A 20,054-nucleotide genomic window follows, 5' to 3' on the forward strand; every position below is an offset into this window, starting at 1 on the left:
GTGTTGACATTCTTAACTACATTAAGAAGACTGCACTGAAAGTGGGTTCTGGCATAACCTAGCATACACTCCTTATGCAACGCATTGGCTAAAATTAAAAGCTGGTTGTTGGCGAGTAGAAGATTATCTTGTAGAACCAGGGACCAGCAAGATGTCCTGATCCTTATGTAAATGTAACCAATGAAACTCAGCTGTTACTGTGGCCGGTTCTAATACTGCCACTCAAAAAAACCCCGAACAAACGAACAAAAAAAAAGAAAAAAGGAGTTTAAAAAAGAGCCAAAATATAATGATGGGAAAATTTGGGAAATCTAGCAGTGAAAGGCAACAGAAGTTATGTAGGTTCTCACAAAACCAAAGGTAGTGCCTGTGTGGGAATGCATTATCTGGGCTTTCAGCGCAGAGCAAGGGTTAGGAGAATGCCATAATAGATGGTTTATTAGACTATGCTTAGCAAGACTAGCTGACAATGGATACTTCAGACTAGAAATAAAGTGCTGCAGGGGTGATTGAATGTTGGAGAGGTATGTAGTGATTTGGTTGCTTTTCTGTGCATCTCAAAAGTTCAGGGTCTTTCAAAAAAGGCATATTCTGACTGAGACAGAAATTTTGGCCTTGATGCAGAAATCTGAGTTTGTGACCTGTGTCAAGCATGATATCTGACTGAGTAGTTATAGTAATGGCTTTGAATTTAAATACATAAATCTGGTCAAATCTGTGATGGTTTCAATACTTAGCTTTCAAGGATGTTCTTCCTGCTGATGTCTGTGATTCCTAGCAGAGAACAGCCTGCTCTCATGAGCATATATGCCTGTTGTTGCAGCTCAGCTTTCTGTTGGGGTTTGCTTGAACACAACTGAACTGTAGGTACAGGCAACATTAAAAATCAGTATTACTATCTTCACTGCCCAGATGACTCTGAAAGTTAGTTTTATCCAAAAAAATTGCATTCTGACATCTGTCTGTTTTTCTTGAAAAGAACTTATCTAGATAAAATAATAGAATTGTGAAACATCCCGAAATATTCTTACTGGAGTCAGCTTTTAGGGTATCTAGCAGATGATGTACTTTAACTTGTGGTCTGCTTTAGCTAATTCACTCTGATTCGTATCAACATAGCAGGGTGAAAGGAAGTGAAATTTGCATGGCCTTTGGAGTATCAGATACACTATAGTTTTTTCAGGGTTTTAATAGCCTTGTAGTTTGGCACTTGAGGGGAGAATTTTTTTTCTATGTTCTTACATTAAGACGGTAATGAAATACACATCTGTGTTTTGGAAAAGTAGTGTGACTTCTACCCATTGCCCTTTTCTTCTGTCTCTCTTAGGTGGGTGGCTTATGAGAATCCTGAGTTTACGGGGGAGCAGTATATACTGGCTAAAGGGCTATATCCCAGCATTGAGGCATGGGGGGGGAAGAATTGCAAAATATCTTCAGTTCAGCCCATCATTATGGTAAGAAGTTCATTTTATACTTGTTCTGAAAGCTTCTCTGGAGTAACTTGGAGCTATACTTTTTCTATCAAATTCAGTTTATTTACATACTTTAAACAATAATTAATAGTAAACTTTTGTATGTTTGCTACTTTATTACTGTTTAAAATATTTTTTCCTTTTTTTTTTCCTCCCCTCCAAACTTTTGCAGGATATTGTTGGAAGTGAAAGGGGTAAAGTCAAGGTAAGATACTTGTCGAAGTGAAATACTGTGTTATGTCTGTAACATGTATGAAGAAAGATTAACAGCTTTTTGCCTAGTGTAACACCAGGTACTTGCATATCATGTCAGATGTAGTCAGACAAAAGAATGAGAACTGAGGTGAAGGAAGGCTGATTTCCAAACCTCTTAAGTAAAGCACATTAAGGCCCAAGGAGAGTGGGCTTTAATACACAGCTGCCCTCAGAGCTTTCTCAGGGCACAGGCAATGTTTTGGTTCAGCAGATGAGCTGTTTTGGGGTATTGGTGATAGTTCTGAGGAGCTGAAGGCCACAGCCCTCTACGCAGAGGTGCAGGTACCTGGATTCTGTTGCTGAGGCAGGGGCTCTACAATAGATATCGTTTATGATACAGTTGTGATGTAATTTCTTTTGAACCCAGATCTTTGCTTAACAGTTCTGCTAGTGGCCTTTGTAGTTAAGGGAATCTTATTCACTCACAAATAATGCTGGGTTGTGCTTAAAAGTTAATGCCATCTTTGTAAATAACTAAGAGAAGGAAATGACAGGGAGAACTTGTCCATGCAGTGAGCTAATATTTTTACGTTGGACTGTCTCCTGTGTGCAAGTACATATATGTAGTTTTAACAGTGAGGCTAATGGGTGGCTTTTTTCATCCTTTCCTAATTGTAAACCTTTTCATGTTTATCCCTGTACAAAGTTTTATTTTCATTTCAGTCAAAATGGTGAGTATGTTATGGAACTAAAAACTAGGGAGAAAAGTCTTAGATGTTTCATTTTCTATTCTTGGTTAGTAGCATGCCTCGCTGGCATCGCCTGTGTAGGTATAATATATAAACTATGGGAAATAAAAATCTCAAGGCTGCTTATTTTCAGCTGCGTGCATGAAAAATTATTTGCATCTATATACTATGGGCCTATTAAGACCTTATCCAAAGGAAACAAAGAAGTAATGGCTTGTAGTCAACAGAGTGCATCCCCCGTCAGCGCGTTCCTCTTCGGAGAATGCTGTACGTGCCCACACTCGTGTCTCTGTTAAGAGTGAATAAAGCTGGTAGGCGTGTGATAATGTGGATGACTTCTGTGTGATCAGGGTTAATTACCCTCTAACCAAATGAGCAGGTTTGCTGCTTAGAAATTTTTTTCTTCTTAACAAGGACAAAAGACTCTGGGTGATGTATCCTCTCTTATCCTCCCAGCAGAGAAAGAACTGATGTGACTCCATCTGTGGCTGTAACAGGCACATAAAGCCCATCTAGCCTGGGAATACATACCAATGCCTGTTGGCATGCTGAGTACTTGGCCAGGATTATGTCCCATTATGTTCTGGGAGTCAGGCAATTTTCATTTAGTGGGAAGAGTATGTATTTTGGAGATTAAATGGATTAATCTAAACCAAAACCATTTATAGCCCTTCACTAAAGATGTGCCTGTTCTCGCCATTCTGTGGGAATTCAAAAATCTTCTGCCATATATAGTCCAAGGAGCTGTCTCTGTTCATTTTTGTCTCCATTGTTTTGTACGTTACCGAGTGATTTACAGCCAGAAATTTTGGTATTGTTACCTTGCTTTCTTGAATAAGGATTGCAGCACTGAATACATAACAAAAAAGATATATAACCGAGGAACTCTGGGTGTTTTAAGTATATTTTAATCTTAATTATAGAAGTAGTGGTAGAGACATGTTACTGAAGGTTGAAGAATGAATTGTTTTAAAATATGTTTATAACTTTTTAAAGGTCCAGTTATTTTCAGAGCCTGAATTCAAGGGTAACTGCCAAATACTTGAAAAAAACACAAGATGTATTGATTCATTTGCTGTGAAGTCTTCAAAAATTTTAGATGGCAGGTAAGTTATATTGATTGAATGTTGCAAAATCACTGAAATGGTAGAAGTTCTAAAAAAGTAACCAGTTTTCTAACAACTGAAGTGGTTTCGGGGACTTAAGGAGAACAATACTATGCAGTTTACCCATCAATCTTTATCGTGTCAGGACAAAACATTGTAACTAATGTTTCTCTCAGTGCCTCTTGCTAAAGACTGAGAAACACTAGCATCATTTTACTTGCACGGAATTCTAGGCTATTTCTTTTTCTTCCTGCAGCTGCATAGTGTATGATCAAGAAGACTTCTGCGGGAACCAGTATGTGTTAGAAGAAGGAATCTATCCTGATCTGACGGCAATGGGTTGTTCACCCCAAGCAGTTCTTAAATCTTTACAGATTATAAATATTGTAAGTAAAGCTATTAGAAATATTGTAAAGTATGCTGATGACTCTGACTTTCCCATTTTTTTGCAACAGTAAAAATGCTGGGGATGCACAGACAACAGAGGAGGGTTTTTGATTTTGGTTTGTTTGTTGTTTGTTTTTTTTCCCCTGTGTGGTAGCAGTTAAATGGCCTAGCTGCAGTTTGGGTTTTTTGACCTCTGTGCTGTTGCTGTGAAGGAGGGGATATCACAGAAGCAGCTGCCTGGGATCACTGTTCGTAACAGCTTATAAAAGGACTTCCGTAAAAAGTGTCAAACGTGTCAGATAAACTCTTCATTTCCCAGTAGGAGAGACCACTTAGACTGGGTTAAGAAATGTCAGTAGGACAGTGTGAAGAAATACCTGTACTGTGGACCTTGGGCTTTTTATGCATATTAAAAAGCAGAGTTAACTAAGCAACTTTGCATGAAATACATGTAATTATAAAACACTGTTGCTATCATCAGGGAAATGCAGTTTGAGTTAATCACAAAATAATGCACCCTTCTGGATGAAGTAAAGCAACACCCAATGCCATTTGGCAAAATCAGCTTGTGTTGTTGTTATGTGTGGTGGATACAAATGAAACAACATTTACATATTTTGTAACTCATCTGTGGCAAGGAACAAGTTTGCTCAAGCCTATAACCAATCATTATGATGGATCACTTACGGAATCTGCAAATATCTTTTAAGATCAAAGTAATTACTAGAAAAATGTGGTCAAGAATCCGGGAACTTACAGCAATGTGAAGAGGTGGTACTCATTTTGAGTACACTATTGGATCTCTGTTTTTGAATTTGGCAACTTTATTGCACTCCTCTATAATTTTGGTAACCTGTCAGTGATGTAGCAGTTGACGAAGGAGAAAATGTGTCATCATCTTTCATGCATCTGGAGCATTTTGATGTACAGTGTAAGCAAAGGTCTGAAGCAAGTATGTCTGCCCTCTGGATTCTTTTGCTGTCCAGTAGAGATCCTATTAAAAACAATGGAAGTGTTTCTAGCCAAGCTTGGTGGGGCATCACTATGAATTAAAATAGGCTTTTTTGTACATATTGGTATTGAGTACTTGGGTTTAAGATGTTTTCTTTTTTTCAAACTGGAAGGATCAGCTTACTTTTAGAATACTTATGATTTGTGACAGGGACTGTTGTGTTAAAACAACCAAATGCCAGTTCTGTGCCTCTTTAAGTTCTTACAACTTCTGAAACTTGTTCTAGCCCTGCAATTTATCACAGTTTAGATGTTAGCATGGAGCTGCATCTGTCTCCAAGTCATGTGCTGCTGCTTCCTTCTTCAGAGGCTTGCTGCCTCTGGAGAAGAGGAAAAAGGGTTGCTTTGCTCAGCAGTTTATTAGCAAACCAGAATACAGAGAATAAGAAGTTAGGTAGAAACTATCATATTATACTGTTAATTTTTCATAATGTTACAAAAGATTGAACTTTATTATTCTAGATACTGACTTCACCTGTCAGATTTCTTTTGGTACTGTTTTTTTTGGCAGTGCCAATCTTAATTCCTCGCCACCATCTGCCCATTCCCAAACTTGACTTGTGATTTTTCTGTGGCATTTCTATACAAGAAGCACCTTTGCTGTTTTAGTATGTCACGTTACTATACTTACCTAGTTTAACTCTCCTTTGCAGGGATCCATTTCTAAGGGACCATAAAAAAAGGAAATGAAAGGGATGTTTGATAAACAGAAGTGAAAGTTAAAAGGGCTTTTGTTCATAAGCCTAAGGGTTCAGTTTGTTGGTTTTTTTTAATATCACTGTATCTTTGCTTGATTCTGCTTGCTTTGCATGGTCCACATGGTTGTGCTGCAGATAGAAAGTAGCATTTTTCCTTCTTGAATTTGCTACATGTTCTTTTTTCCTGAACATACTATAAAAACACGTGTGAATATGGTTTATGCTTGAACAGTCCTGTTGAAAATACTTCTTTTTAATGAGTGACTCTGTGAAATACCTAAATGTAGATATACAGGAGCACCAGTTTCGTACAGTGCAGTACCTGTGAAATACTGAAACTTGTGAGCTGACCTTACGCTTCCCTCTATGGGGAACGTTTTATATAACAGTGTTGCTGCGGAATGTAAAAAAAATGCCTGGAGTGGAAGGTGTGGCACAAGACTGAAGGATTTCCTTTTCTATCTGTGTGTTTTCTTCGTAAGTAGATTATTTCTGAAGCATTGCATATGGTTCAAGGGCAGCTGCCTGACCAGTTGCATGTCTCAGAGTGCGGGTGCAGGTCTGTAGCAGAGGGGTCAGAGACACCAGGACATTGTGATGGTGGGACTGTTCTGTTGGGCTCTACCCGTGATGTCACGTGACAGTCTAACTGGTGTTAGCCTTTCATGGTGGGAGTCAGCATACTCTGAGTTTGGAGTAAGCTGAAAGGCCTCTCCTGACGTTTTCCACAACCTAGTAGCATAGGTATGATCAGGAAGCATAGCTCAGCTGCTGTGCAATAATCTGGACTGTTGCAGAGATAATGGTGACACACAATGTTATCATCCGGGCCCTTAAACATCTAAAGGGAGATTAAAGAGGAATTTAAGCGCTGTCTAGAAACAGGTAGACATGAGGTCTTGCCTAACAAAGTCACTTGGAAGCACAGATATCCGCTGCCATGCGTGTATGGAGCCACCTCTGCCTTGGAGGGCCTGTTTCCATGCCTGAGGCCAGGTGGGAGTCTGTTGAGACTGCGTCATGCTGGGCGTTCCCGATCCAGTTGATGTGTTTTCAGTGTGCTGAACACATGCCAGCAGGAAGGAGCTCTTTAGCTATGGCATTGGTTTTATGCAGTCGTTGCTGGAAGACTTGTGAGAAAGGGAGTGGCAGGGTCATTTCTGTCTATGAGCGTAAACTGTAACATCAGGACACTCGGGCTTAATTGACTTTACCCCAAGGGATTTCAAACCCTTACCTCTGAGCTTCCAGGAGAAGGCCTTAATTATGAGAGGTTATTTCTAGTCCACTAAAGATACCTTGCCACATGGAAAAAAGTCCAAAGTTCGTTATCCAGAAGCCATTTAAAATTGATTCAGTGTTACGGGGAGCTTCATGTGGGCAGAATCCCTTTTGACACCAGAAGTGTTTTGGCAGAGAGGGAGAAGAATCATCTCCCCACATCAGATGTTAGAGTTTTTGCTTGAGTCATGAATTTCTCCTCAGAATTATTCAGAATTCAGAAGTATGAATCTTGAAGCTTTTCTCTAGTCAGAGGCGTTGCCATAAACTACTATAAGAATTAAAAATGAGAGCAGTAAGTGATAAGCAGTGCTGACAAAGCTGTCATCGTTTGAAGCAGTAGAAATCATTATTATCTTACTGTGTCTTCAGCTGTGAAGATGAAAATTCCTGCAATGAGTGGGATTTAGTGCAATGGAAGAAAGAGATGGTATTAATTAAAATGCATTTTAAAACATACCTAAGATACTATGTAAGAATCAAGCACAGAGAGATTTGTGTGTGCCTTAAGATTAAGTTTTATGTTGCATACAGGATTCCTTGTGTGTTTTGTATAAGGGCTTTTTTTTGCTTTTTGAATTTAAGTCACCTGTTGCAGAACAAAAACATTATTGAGGGTCTTTGATATTACATCAAGAAGAAACCTCTTAAATAAAAAGGCTGCGTGGGGTAATGATGTACACAGTCACCATCTGGAGTTCTAACATCCTATAAAAGTGCTTACCTTCCTTTTGCAGGAGCTGTCTGAACCATGCATAGCTCTTTTTGAGAAGGTGGGTTTCCAAGGAAAGAAAATAGAGTTCAGCACAGAAATCTTAAATCTCCATTTCCTGGGATACAATCCTCGAATAGCTTCAGTTCAAGTCCTTGGCGGCATGTGAGTTTAAAATCACTTTTTGATGTTTTAGAATTATGTACTTATTTGCAATAGAAAAATTACAGACAACAGAAACCAAAGAGTATAAAATTAGAATATCATAACGTGTGCAGTGCATTAGTGGAGTTTGTTCTTATAGAACCTTTTGTTCTTATAGAACCTTTTCACATCCTGTTTCAGTGTGTTACCACTTACCGGTGCCCTGTGCTAGAATTTGAAATCTATTTCAATAAAGCTGGCAGGGAAACTGGTGTCTTCTCTCATGCCATATTATAAAAGCCAGCTTGCATAGCACCCTTAAAACTAACTTCTGTGCTCTTGATTTAGGTCTCAATCATAAATCAGTGTGTTATCTGTGTCATAAGTTCAGAATGTTTTAATAAGTCTTCATGTTCATCATTTTACCTACATGCTACGGACACAGTGGTGCAGTCAGATCATGATCTGGCCTCTTTTGGTATTAGTAATAATCTCTTTTACTTCAGGAATCGGGTCAAACTCTTGGTTGTAAGTCTAGCAGTTAAATTCGTTAGCTGTTTTGAGCAGTTGTGTTCTCTAAATTTACTTTTGAAGGTCATGTAAAAAAACAGTCTGTGATGAAGTTTAAAAACTTGTCTGGAAGCATTTTGAGAGCTACTGTGCTGTCTTCTTCCAGTGTTCCAGCAGATATGTTAAATTTCTCTTTCTGTGTTTTTCCTGTTAACCTCTACCTCCAAGATACTTGTCTCAAGTGTATGTTTTTTCCTGACTGGAAGAATGTGACTTTTTTTAACTATAGATCGATGCTACTGTTGCTTTGCATTTAAACATGTTCTTTTGAAGAGGGAAAAGTCCAAGGTGTGCACTAGAGAGATGCTGTTGAATAACTTAAGACTGCCCTCAAGTGGATAGCCAATACCAGATCTGTACAGAAAACCATTTTCCCACCCGGATAAAAGCTGGTCAAAGGGTTTCCTTAGCACACTGAGCTGAAGTTTGAAACATAAAGGTCATAAGAAGAGGTACATGCTCTGTATTCTTAAGTCTCCTGAGATTTCAGTATCTTTCACCACAACCACCATATAGTTGATTCTCCCTTTCCATAACATGAAATAACATAAAGTCAAACATCACCTTACTATTTGCCAAGAACAGGGTTACCGTGATTCCAGGTAATGGAGTTGTGAATTATGTGTGTTTCCTGTCCAATTAATATATATGTTTTTTTCTGTTTGATCATTGGAAATGTATAGAGTATGATATGAAAATTCTCATTTCCTAATAGCAGTGTCAGCTGCTGAACTGTGTCAAAATACAAGTTTCAGTGTCCTTGCCCCTACTGCCTCCCTTATTGAAGGGGTTTTCATCTTCCTTTGCTGAGAGACATCCATTTAGAATGCTATTAATTTCATACCTGGGGATAGATGTGTATTAGGCTGTGATAAAGCACCAAAATTAAGGTGAGTGTGCCTCTTCTGAATGTAGGTGTCTGCTGACAAATCAGAGGAACAGAGGTAACAGGAAAATGTGCATATTGACTGTTCATGTACTCAAAAACCTATGGCTATTGGACAGTCCCAGTAAATTTAGTATGAGAAAACTCAACAAATTGGACTGTATTGTACTCTTATTTCAAACTCTAGTTGTAATTCACTGCCTGTACCGGTAGTAGAGAGCAGAAGTCAGGTTCTGACATGTTGCTCTCAATGTGATTGTAAGCCTGGTTGGTTACGTGCTAGGGAACGCCAAAAAAATTTGTTCTGCATGTTTACTCTTTCTCTCTCTGTTATACCCCTGCCCTCCGGTATTTGGGAAGAACAGAGGTGTTCTGAAATAAAACCTCTTATCAAAATACCCTAGAGAACTTCATCCTGTTGCAGTTCCAGTATTTGCTTGTTGCAATCTGCGTCCCTGGTAGTTCTGTCCTATGTGGGTCAGGCGTGTCCAGACTGAGAGACACAGAACTCCTGGTTCTGCACATGCAGCTATCTAGCATATACGGCATATGTAGCATATACATACATACTCCCTGGGGAGTCACAGTACCTGCTGAAAACATGATATTTAAAAGTTGGGTTCTCCCTTTAAGACAAGAAAATGCTTTGTTTCATTCAGATTGTAATTTTTAGGTAACAGGACTTTAAAAAGTGAACTCCAGTGTATTCATTTTAATGTGGTTGATCTAAATCAGGACATGATTTTATTAGTTTTGAAGACTTGTTTAAAAGAAGGTAATTGGCTTTCCAAAGCTAAACACTAATACTGTGTGGGACAGGTTTTTTATTAAACTCGTTTATTGATTCTGAAGCAGGATTTGGCAGTAAAAGCATTCTGTCTTTTTTTTTTTTTTTTTTTTTCTGTCTTTTTTTCTCATAGATGGATAATTTATGAGCATAGTAATTACAGGGGGCGTCAGATGTTGCTGTCACCGAATGAAATTCCAGATTGGTATAAAGCGAGTGGCTATTGTCAGATAGGTTCTCTGAGGCCTTTACTGCAGGTGAGTAGGCTCTGAGATGAGATTGTCAAGTACTAATTTATATTTTGTAATGGGGTTGGGGGGATATTACACAGTTGAAAGCAATGTTACAGTCCTGATGCATGTTACAAGCTTCAGCAATGGCAATAGTGTAAAGAAATTATTCTATGGTTTTGCTTGTAATAAAAGCTGTTTGATTATGCTGTGTGGCTTTGCAATTCCACTGCTTGAACTGTTCATTAAGCATACTTTAAACCAGCATAGAAGACAGCATATAAGGATTGGCTAAATTACTTTAACCAATAACGGCTATAACTACTATATATGAATTATTTTAAGTTGTTTTATAATGAGCACCCAAACTGGTTATTGGCATCCTGTCTCTACTGTCTGCATTGTTTGTGGAACAACAAGAAAATCGGTCAACAAAACTGGATACTTCAATTAGTAGTGATTTTGTGTTGATGTAGGGGGAAGGTCCTTCCTTGCTTATTACTTGGAAGAATAATTTGCAAATCTAATGCAAAACTTACTCTTGCAGTGTCCTTTTCATTTTGTTCTCTAAATAAAGACCATGTGATTTGCTCCAGTGCTGCAGCAGCAGTCCTGTGAGCTTTAACATTTGAGTTCTCACTGAGCCATTTTTTGTAGAGGAAACAACTTTTTCTAATTCATGGGTTACTTGTACCTGTAACCAAACGCATTTGCTTGCTGTCATAGAGTTGTCTTTGTATAGCCTTAAGCAGTTAGGAATAATGCATTTTGACTGCCGCGGCTGAAACTTGTCTAAACAGAAGTGTTAACGTCTAACAAGCCACAGCACAAATGTGCAGTGTAATACTTGCTGCCAGTGAAATGAGCAGCACTGCACAAGTGCACCCTTGATGCAAGCTAAAAGCATCTATACAGGAAGGTAGCAGGGAGAAGTTAGTGCTGCTCTGAATTAAAAATGCATAGCTTTCCACTGTGTGCTGATCTCAGTGCATAGGAAAACCTAAAACTCTCCATGCAGAATGGCGAGTTCTCAAAGCTGGGCTTGTCCTAGATATTTATGAACTTTGGAGTTAAATTCTAAAGTAGAAAAGTTAAGCTTCCTGAAAGAAAGAGGGAGGCACAGGGTTTTGCACTGAACAATAACTGCTCTGAAGTTAACTAGAGCAAGATGTGTTCTGCACTGAGACTGTGGTTAAAGAGTTCTGTTGTTTTCTGCAGAAACGTGTGTACTTCAGGCTTCGAAACAAGGAAACGGGAAAGTTCATGTCTGCTGATGGAAACTTGGATAATCTGAATCTTCTCAGAATACAGGTTGCAGAAGACACAGACTCAGATGATCAAATCTGGGTTTATCAGGATGGATTCATAAAGTGCCGGGTGAGGTTCAAGTTCAATGTGATTTTGCTCTTTTCCTCTCAACTAGTAGGGTTTTCAGAATTCAATTCCTACTGTATCATCTTAACTTATCTTATAGGCTTATTCTATTTCAGCTGTAATGTAATTTTTTGTAGGGAGTTGGTTTTTGAGGGTTTTTTTTTGTTTTGTTTTGTTTTTTTTAATCAAAGTCTGGCTTTTTCAGGTGATACAAACTAGTTGTATGATACCTTTTTTGATGTAATTGAAATTTTGAGAGCTTTTAGTTAAGATTTACTTCTTCCCTAAAGAATAGTAGCTTCATAAGTATAGTCAACACCAGAAGATCATAGTCTTGCCTCTTCATGAGCTCCTTCTGCGTTCATGCCCTCTTTCTCCACAGTGAAAATATCACAAAAGCGTCAAAGCAGGGGAGACCTTTTAAAATGCAGACCCTGATAATGTTTTGAACTAGGAATACCTCGTGGTAGGTCAGTTAGTGTGATGTAGGTTATATCCTCTTCTGCATTCAGGCAAACTTAAATTCCTACTCTTCTCTTTTGTTGTTGTTGATCTGTTTATTTGTTTTGTTTTGTTTTTTATCCCCTCTGTATTTTTCAAATTCATCCCTTTTCTGTTTCTCCGTACAAGTTTCCAAATGAAGTACTACTTTTCTCACAGTCCATAAAATTAATGATACGTGAATTGTCATTGAGGTGAGCAGAGGTATGCACAGTTCATTATGTCTAAGCATGAACAGTCCTAGGCAGGGATGCTGGCCAAGGAAAATTAAGTTACTTTGCAGTCAAGCCGTTTAACAGTATTAAAGAATCACGTGAACTTTTTCTATAGGATTGTATAACTTCAAAGGAGCCGTTTATAACTATGTCATCTATGCTGGAGGGAAGAACCTCACTGTTAATAAGCTAAGGCATTGTTTGGACATGTTTACAGGACACAGGCAGTAGTAAAAGGGATTTATGCAGACAGCAAAGTGATGCAAAGTAAGCTAAAAGCTTTAATATTGCATACAAAAGACTTCTGTCTTGACAGTGCCTCTCAAGCATTTCATGGAAAGTGTTCACATGGAGACAGTATGGTACTATTTTATATAAATGCTCTTGGTTTTTATCCTCATAAATCAGTTTTTCTGTGCACAGAAAATACACAGCCCATGCTGTATAGCAGCCAGGTAGCTTAGTGCGGAGTGCAAGCTGGCAACATTGATCTTAAATGACTGAAACCTTACAGAACTCTGCCATCTTTTTGTTGAATGGCAGTAAATGTATTTTGCACAAAAAATTGGTTTTCACCACATTTTAAGAAGAAAATTAAGCTCATGGGTGAGTAGGTACATGCATGTAGGCAGACACAGGTTATTGGAGGAACTTGCACCTTTCTTTCTGTAAGCTTAGGTCACCTCACTAAGTCATGGTACCTTGAGGTTTGCCTGAGGTTTTCGAGGAAGAGCTGTTTCAGATAGATGGGATAATCAGTGAGCAGGATATTAAAGTTATTCTGCTCATTTTGAGAAGCGGATATGAGTAGCAGATATTAATTCAGGTCCCCTCACTCTTCATAAGTGTCTTGGAGATGGGTGAAGTAGTGGCCTAGTGGACCTAATGTGTAAGCTTTGAGTCTTCCAAGCCCTGCTAGAGAATGTTTTTAGGTACAGAAGAGGATTTCAGAACTGCAGAACTAAATCAACTTACTTCAGTTCTAGGTTATGACAGTAAGAAGTACCACTTTTTCAAAACTATATATATAATAGCTTAGGGCCATATCAACAATGGCAGACGGGTGTGTAATCTGCCACTGAAGTCCATTCAGAAGTTACAAGGCAGCTTATGGTGATCTATTAAAAATCACTCTTCATGTAGCATAATTACTGTAACTTACTACTAATACAGCTTAATATTCTTTTCAAGTAAGCTTGCTTTTTGCCACTTCTTTTAACCATAGAGACACTTGCAGAGTTTTGAAGTCAAGTAATACAAGTTAGTAGGAAAAGAATATAGAACCAAGAAGAAAGTATTGTTGTGATACTCTGTGAAATTCATACACTTGATACTGTCCAGTTATGTCCTTCATCTCAAAAGGTTAATGCAAAACTAGAATCAAATAAAGAGCAAAAAAAAGATGTGCAGAGATGGAGGGCTTCTAAGCAAGGAAGAGACAAAATAGCTATGACTTTTTAGCCTGCAAAGGGGGCAGTTTGAGGGATGATATGATTGAAGTCTCTGCAAACAGCATGGACAAGACATCCCTTAAAAAAAGGGAGGGGAAGGGGGTGAGGAGAGCTTCAAATAAAACCAGTAGTCACCTATCAAATTTATTTTTTTTTAATAACAGTAGTAGTTAAGATTTGGAGCTGCTTGCCACAGAAGGGTTATGATACAGAAGCATGTTCATGTAAAAGGGTTACATTGATCTCAGTGCACAGGAACTAACAAATTCACGTATGGGACAGAAATTGTCCAAGTATTAAAGGTATTAGCTCTGCATGGAAAAGTCTGGGCTGGAAGTCGCTGTAGACCAGGAACGTACTGCATACAAGAGCAGAGTGAATGTGATCTTCCATGGCATCTGTTATTGGCCACTGCTAGAAGCAGGTGCTAATTGTACCTCTTGATCTGATACAGCATGGTTAGTTTAATGTTCTTCTGCAGTGGAGGGTGTCAGCAGAAACAGAAACAAAAGAAAAGTAAGTAGTCTTGAGCTTGGGGCAAAAATATGTTCCTTTAGGGAAAGAAGTTCCTAGATTCTGTTCTCACCTGCTGACTTCTCTTATATCTGATAAAAAACAGTGGATACTATAAGTAAAAAAAAATTGATAATAGCTTGTTGCCTTTCTGATGATACAGATGGCAGAGGATTGCTGCTTGACAATTGTTGGAAATCTTATAACTCCTGGCTCTAAACTCGGTCTTTCATTTGAACGGAATGAAGAGAAACAATATTGGCATATTAGTCCTGATGGCAGGATTTATAGCAAGATGAAACCCAAGCTGGTTTTAGATATCAAAGGTAAGCAAATGTGTTATCTCATTACATTGTGTCTTAATTACATGCTATTTACAGTGGGATAGGCACTAAATGTGCCTATAAATTAAGGATGGTGTTATAGTTACTTTAATCTAGAATCAAAAAAGACCCGATTAGCTAGTCTGACCTTCTGAATTATACAGGCCCTAGGACTTAATTTCATGGAGTGTAGTAACTCACAGTACTTGCTTATCTTGTATTCCCAGTGTCCACTCACTGTAGATATCCTCAGTTAATTTTACGTGGCACTGGGTGATGTGAATATAATTATTTTAAATGCTGAAGCAAGAAAGACCTAGCTTCTCATTAACTTTAATTTGTATAGAGCAAATTTTCTTATATAGTAATTGTAGATGCAATAGTCAAAGGATATTAGGAAAGCAGAGGCAGGCCTGTACACTGATGTGATCAGAAGCAAAAAGTTTTTTCATTCTTTAATGGCTGTACCTTTATTTGGAACGTGCGTTTCTGCCATAGCAGCCTAAAGTCTGATGCATGTTTTACAGTTTTTGTCACAGCAATTTGATTCATGTAGATACTGTTTCTGAATTTTGTTCTTAGTTTCATAGTAGGTCTGAAAAAGCAACAAATGGAATGACTAGCAAAATTAGCATAATTGGATGTTCTTATATAACACTGCATTTTCAGGTGGGAGGAGTAATAATTTTCTATAGCTGTTAATTTTTTTAGCTGTTTTAATTCTGCATTAATGCTGTGACATTAATTACAGCAATTTAAAAAAAAAATTAAAAAAGGAAAAATACCAGAGTCAACAGTCAGCACTTCACAAGTAAGGAGGACAGGACTGTCAGAACTGTGAGAAAAGGGTTATCCAATATCTGCCCATAATAAAACACTGGCACAAATAGTCACAAATTCTCTTTACTGCAATAAAAAGCTAGTGATGATTCATTATACAATTATCAAAAAGACTCCAGTTCAAGGGAGTCTTTAGTCATGATGACTCTGCATACCTTTTTCTGAAGTCAGTTCTCAGTTGCATGAAACGAGCAGAAATACTGTTACACTGCTTTGTCTTCAGTTAATCATGTTAAAAGCAATTATGTATTCCGCACTTATAATTGAAGAACTTTACAATGGATAGGTCGGGTGATAAAGTATAGATGCATTCGTAGTTTAAAAAAAAGTAAATCTGTATGGTAAATATGAAAGAGTAGGACCACTTAGCTTTTACTTGAGAAAGCCTAGCAGGAACATTACCTGTTTCTGCTAATTCTGCCGATCTATTCTTGACCACAGATTGAGCATTAATGAATTCTTCAGCAAATTAATGCAGTTGTTCAACTGTGCAGTTACCAGTGCCACCTTGTGGATATACTGGTGTAGCTCAAAGCCTTGTCCAGAGCACCATTCTATCAAATAGTTTCTTCTTCCACTGGAAAAAATCCCATCCTTTTCCATTATAATATGTTTACATTCTATCAGACATTGCTTACAAAACGCTTCTTGCACTCACTGTGATAACTGAGCTATGTAGCTGATGTTATTTTTGTTGCTGCTGATCAGCTGTTGGGTTTTTTCCTGTGGGAGCATTTGATCTTGTATTCCCTTCTTTTTGCCTTCTTTCTGAAGAACTTGGCAAGTATTTCTGCTGTGTATCTGCTTCTTTTTAGTAACTGCCTGGTGATGGCAAGGAGAGAAATCATGTGGGTGTTAACTTTGTCATAGACCTTTCTAGTTTAGGGCAGTGGCACCAGAAAGCCTCCCTCAAATTACTGCAGCAGAGAACAGCTAGGTACTTGAGACAGCATTTCCTCAGTACAAGAGAGTTGCTCTTAAATGTGCCTGCCCATGCAGAGGTTCAGATGCTTGGCACGTTTCTTTCCGAGATCTGCTACAACCTGTATTTGTTACACCCATGGCAAGCTTTCAGCTGCCAGGCATGTCTTCTGCTCATTCAGGGAGGATGAGGCTATAGGGGTGTAGAATGAATGACAGCGTCTGTAGGAGTATCCTGGTGCTCTCTGGAAGTGGTTGGCTCAGGTGGCTGCTTCCAGTGGGAATACTACCTGCTATTGCAGGTGCGTCATAATACATGAGATGCATGTTGTCCCACACCTTTGTGGTATGTACTGGATCTGAGACAAAAATGCCAGTTCTGACTTTCAGCTCTAGTTGAATGTTTCTTTGTTTCCAAGTTTCTTAAGTCAGAATACTAACGGTGCTCTTCTATGGGACCATGTTTGGCATTGCATCACGTGAGTAAATTAAGCCCCTTTAAGAAAGGGTTATATTTTGCGTTCAGGTGTGTTCAGCTGCCAGGGGAAACAGCTGAACATGGGTGATAATCTGTGTGTGCTGACTTCTGATGCAGCTGTTCAAAATAGAGGATTATGATAAAAAAGAGTAAACAAGTACCAGACCTTGTCCTTGGTGTGGTCACGCCCGTGTTAACAACAGGACTTACTTCATTGTGTAAACATCATCTTTAGAGTGAAGTGACCAACTGTTGAGGGAAAACTGAATAGTGAAGTGTGACTTTTGGGAAGTGACAGTCTTAAAGGAGCTGCACCTGCCTGTATTGCAGTGTTTCCTTCCTTTCCACCCAGGCTGAAAAAGCCAAGGTACTGAATTACTGAAGGGATGGAGAGGAGCAGGCAGGCTTCCTTGTTTCAAAAGTAACTCCAAAAGTAAGCAATGATGAAAATGTGTTTGTCTTTTCAGTGCCTTGAGAAGAGACACTCTACACCAACACTTAGTAGAGTTGCCCTGAAACTTAGAGTACATGTCTCTTATTTCAAAGATAAACTACACTCTGAATTTTTTCTTTACAGGGGGCGCGCAATATGATCGTGACCATGTTGTTGTCAACACAGTCAATGAAGAAAAGTTAACGCAGTGTTGGGAACCACTGGTTGTATAAACCCAAACAAGAAAAGATGTTGTTTCAGTTAGCCACTACTCAAAACACTAAAAATGGCACTGCCATCTCTGAAGGACAAAGGATCAACAATGAGAGTTTTGTCTTTTCTTTGCAATCTCAAAGAGAACAAGCAACAGAATGATTTCACCTCTGCCTAAGATTATTAACCCTATAAAAACTTGAGTATGTCTCAAACCTTTTTTTATCATCACAACTCAAATGTGAGATGGAGTGGTCATATGCCTTGGGCTACAGTGGAAGAACTAAAGGTTTGAGAGACCCTGTGGAGTTACAGTTGTGGCAGTGAGTAGTTAATCCAGAATAGTCAGTAAGCATAATTTTAAATTATTTTTGAAAGTTTTTTTGTTTAACTGAGAGAAGGGTTAAAAAAATAACAAAAGCTTATTTTATCAAGGACAAGACTGCAGTGTGTATGTGGGTATAGCAACTTGGACCTATGGACTGTAGTATAGAGACGTATTCACTATTAGAAATTAATATATTTGTTTCGCTGGAACAAACTTATGTTTACTGAAAGTTTAAAGACTGCTAGCACACAGCACATCCAAAGAATTTTTAACATATGACTTCAAATATAGTTAGTATGCTAATATAGTTAAGTCCTAAATTAAGAAAAAAAATCTGTATTTTCTCATGTAGAGAAGATGTAAATTAGTAGATGGTTGTTAGAAAAAGAGGGCTGGCAAAAGGATGCATCGGAATGTGAAGAACTTGTCCATTTTCTAGGCTTCCTAACTTTTTGAGTTACGGGTATTTTACTTCTTTGCCAAGTCAAATTTTTACCTTTTAAAACAGTTCCAGTAAGTATAGTCTTCCTGAACTCTAAAATCATACAGACAACAAGAATTCTTAGGGAAAGTATCACTAAAGATGACTGCAACAGCACCTAAGCACTGTGGTTACTAAGTTGTTTCAGCCACTGCCTGTTGGGCTTACCGTGGAGAAAGCCAGGCTCCCAGGTATTTCTGGTGATGTCCAAGGGCCACGTCTGCGGTGGGCTGCTGGCTGCCGCGGGCAGACGTGTCGGACTGCTCCAGGAAGGGGCACAGCCAAGCGTGGATACGTGCCCAGTCACGAGGGCTATGCCCATTCAAAGTAAGAGTTAGTGGTTTAGTAAAGGGCTTGAAGACATAGTAATGACTGCAGGAGGTTCTTCTGTTGCCCTGCTCTTAAACTGGTTTTCTTAGTTTTCCTTAATAATGTTGGCAGAAAGGTAAAATACAAAGTCTTGTACTATGCTGCTGTGTTTTGTTCTGGCTTAGACCAGTGTTAATACAAGCTGCTCCTAGGAGCATCCAGGCCTTTGTCTGGCATAGTAAGTCTGTTTAACATTTTCATTATTATTGTATTGCCTCAAAGGATACTGGTGCTTTTATTGTTACCGCCCTAGAGGAAGTGCCTTACTAATTTTCCTTTTGTACAGACATGGAAGTTTCGTTGCTCTGAAATGTGCTGCTTTTAGTTCTTCATAGAAAATGTGTTGTTATTGGTTCCAAACAGTGGTACTTTGTCATATTGATGTGCTCTTGCTATATATAAATAGCATTTTACAAATAAATTTAAGATAGGTAACTTTTTATTGAAATTGTTTCTAAAAGGTAGAAAGCTGACGTCTTATGGTGAGTTTTACTTCTGCCTTGTGCTCTTCTCTGTCCGGAATTCCTCTGCGATAGCTAGCTAATGAGGAGCAAATACGTGGTATGGAATAGCTGCAGGCTCTGAAGAATGGATGCTTTTCCGATACAAGCATGTGTTCGGTGCGTTTGTATGTGGGGCCACAGTTCAAGTGGTTGCTGCTTCTGTCCCCTGGTGGGAGCACTGCATGGCAGAGTTTTTCTATCCCCACAGCTGCACCACAGTAAATGTGCAGTTCTTAATTAAGAGGTTACTATTTTCCTTCTATCTACCTGGAAAATGGTAGAGGAAGTCAGGCCGTAGCCCATCTGGCAAAAAGGTAGGTTTAAAAGCAGACCAACAGACACATACCCCCTCCAGCACTTCACTGCCACCGGCAGTGATGGTGGGCATGGCAGGAATAGTCTCCTGATAACTGACAAAATCAAGACTAGCCTACCTGCAGAATGCTGTAGTCAGCTGAATCTGTGCCAGAAGTTGGACTAATCATCAGTTACAGACTGATTTTGTTCCATGCTTCTACTCAGATTAGTTATGCCATGAGAGATTTGCCGTATCAAGATTATGGCACCAGTCTTGAGGCAGCAATGTGACCGCTTAGTACAGGAAAAGTTTATAGGTTCTGAGAATGAACTAGATAGAGTAATTATATATATATATATTATTTTTTTTATATATATATATATAAAAAAATAAAGGTGAACAGAACAAGGAAAGGCCAAGGAAAAAGGACAGCAGAAGGTTCATATGGACACTTAAAATTTAGTCAGCGGGTATATGGACAGTGTGTCTCACCCTCTGAGGACTTAGCTTTTGTTTTCCGGATGTTTTAGCTCCAATGCTGCTGGCTGTTCCTCCTACCCAAGAGTGAGGAGTGTTCTGCAAAAG

The 20,054-nt window shown here is 38.7% G+C and overlaps 1 protein-coding gene across 1 annotated transcript in view; it reads left to right on the plus strand.

The window, feature by feature from the left end:
- CRYBG1 (crystallin beta-gamma domain containing 1) overlaps window positions 1-19,978 on the plus strand; it is a 45,841-nt gene extending 25,863 nt beyond the window's left edge. Inside the window, exons 14-22 of the mRNA XM_055809486.1 lie at window positions 1,328-1,454; window positions 1,645-1,677; window positions 3,413-3,522; window positions 3,779-3,908; window positions 7,637-7,776; window positions 10,132-10,255; window positions 11,447-11,605; window positions 14,446-14,608; window positions 17,422-19,978. Of these exons, the coding sequence (XP_055665461.1) occupies window positions 1,328-1,454; window positions 1,645-1,677; window positions 3,413-3,522; window positions 3,779-3,908; window positions 7,637-7,776; window positions 10,132-10,255; window positions 11,447-11,605; window positions 14,446-14,608; window positions 17,422-17,510 (1,075 nt within the window). The 3' untranslated portion in view covers window positions 17,511-19,978. The remainder of the gene's footprint in view (window positions 1-1,327; window positions 1,455-1,644; window positions 1,678-3,412; window positions 3,523-3,778; window positions 3,909-7,636; window positions 7,777-10,131; window positions 10,256-11,446; window positions 11,606-14,445; window positions 14,609-17,421) is intronic.
- Window positions 19,979-20,054: the final 76 nt, after the last annotated feature.

Source organism: Falco peregrinus, chromosome 7, assembly GCF_023634155.1.
Source record: "Falco peregrinus isolate bFalPer1 chromosome 7, bFalPer1.pri, whole genome shotgun sequence".
Lineage (NCBI taxonomy): Eukaryota > Metazoa > Chordata > Aves > Falconiformes > Falconidae > Falco > Falco peregrinus.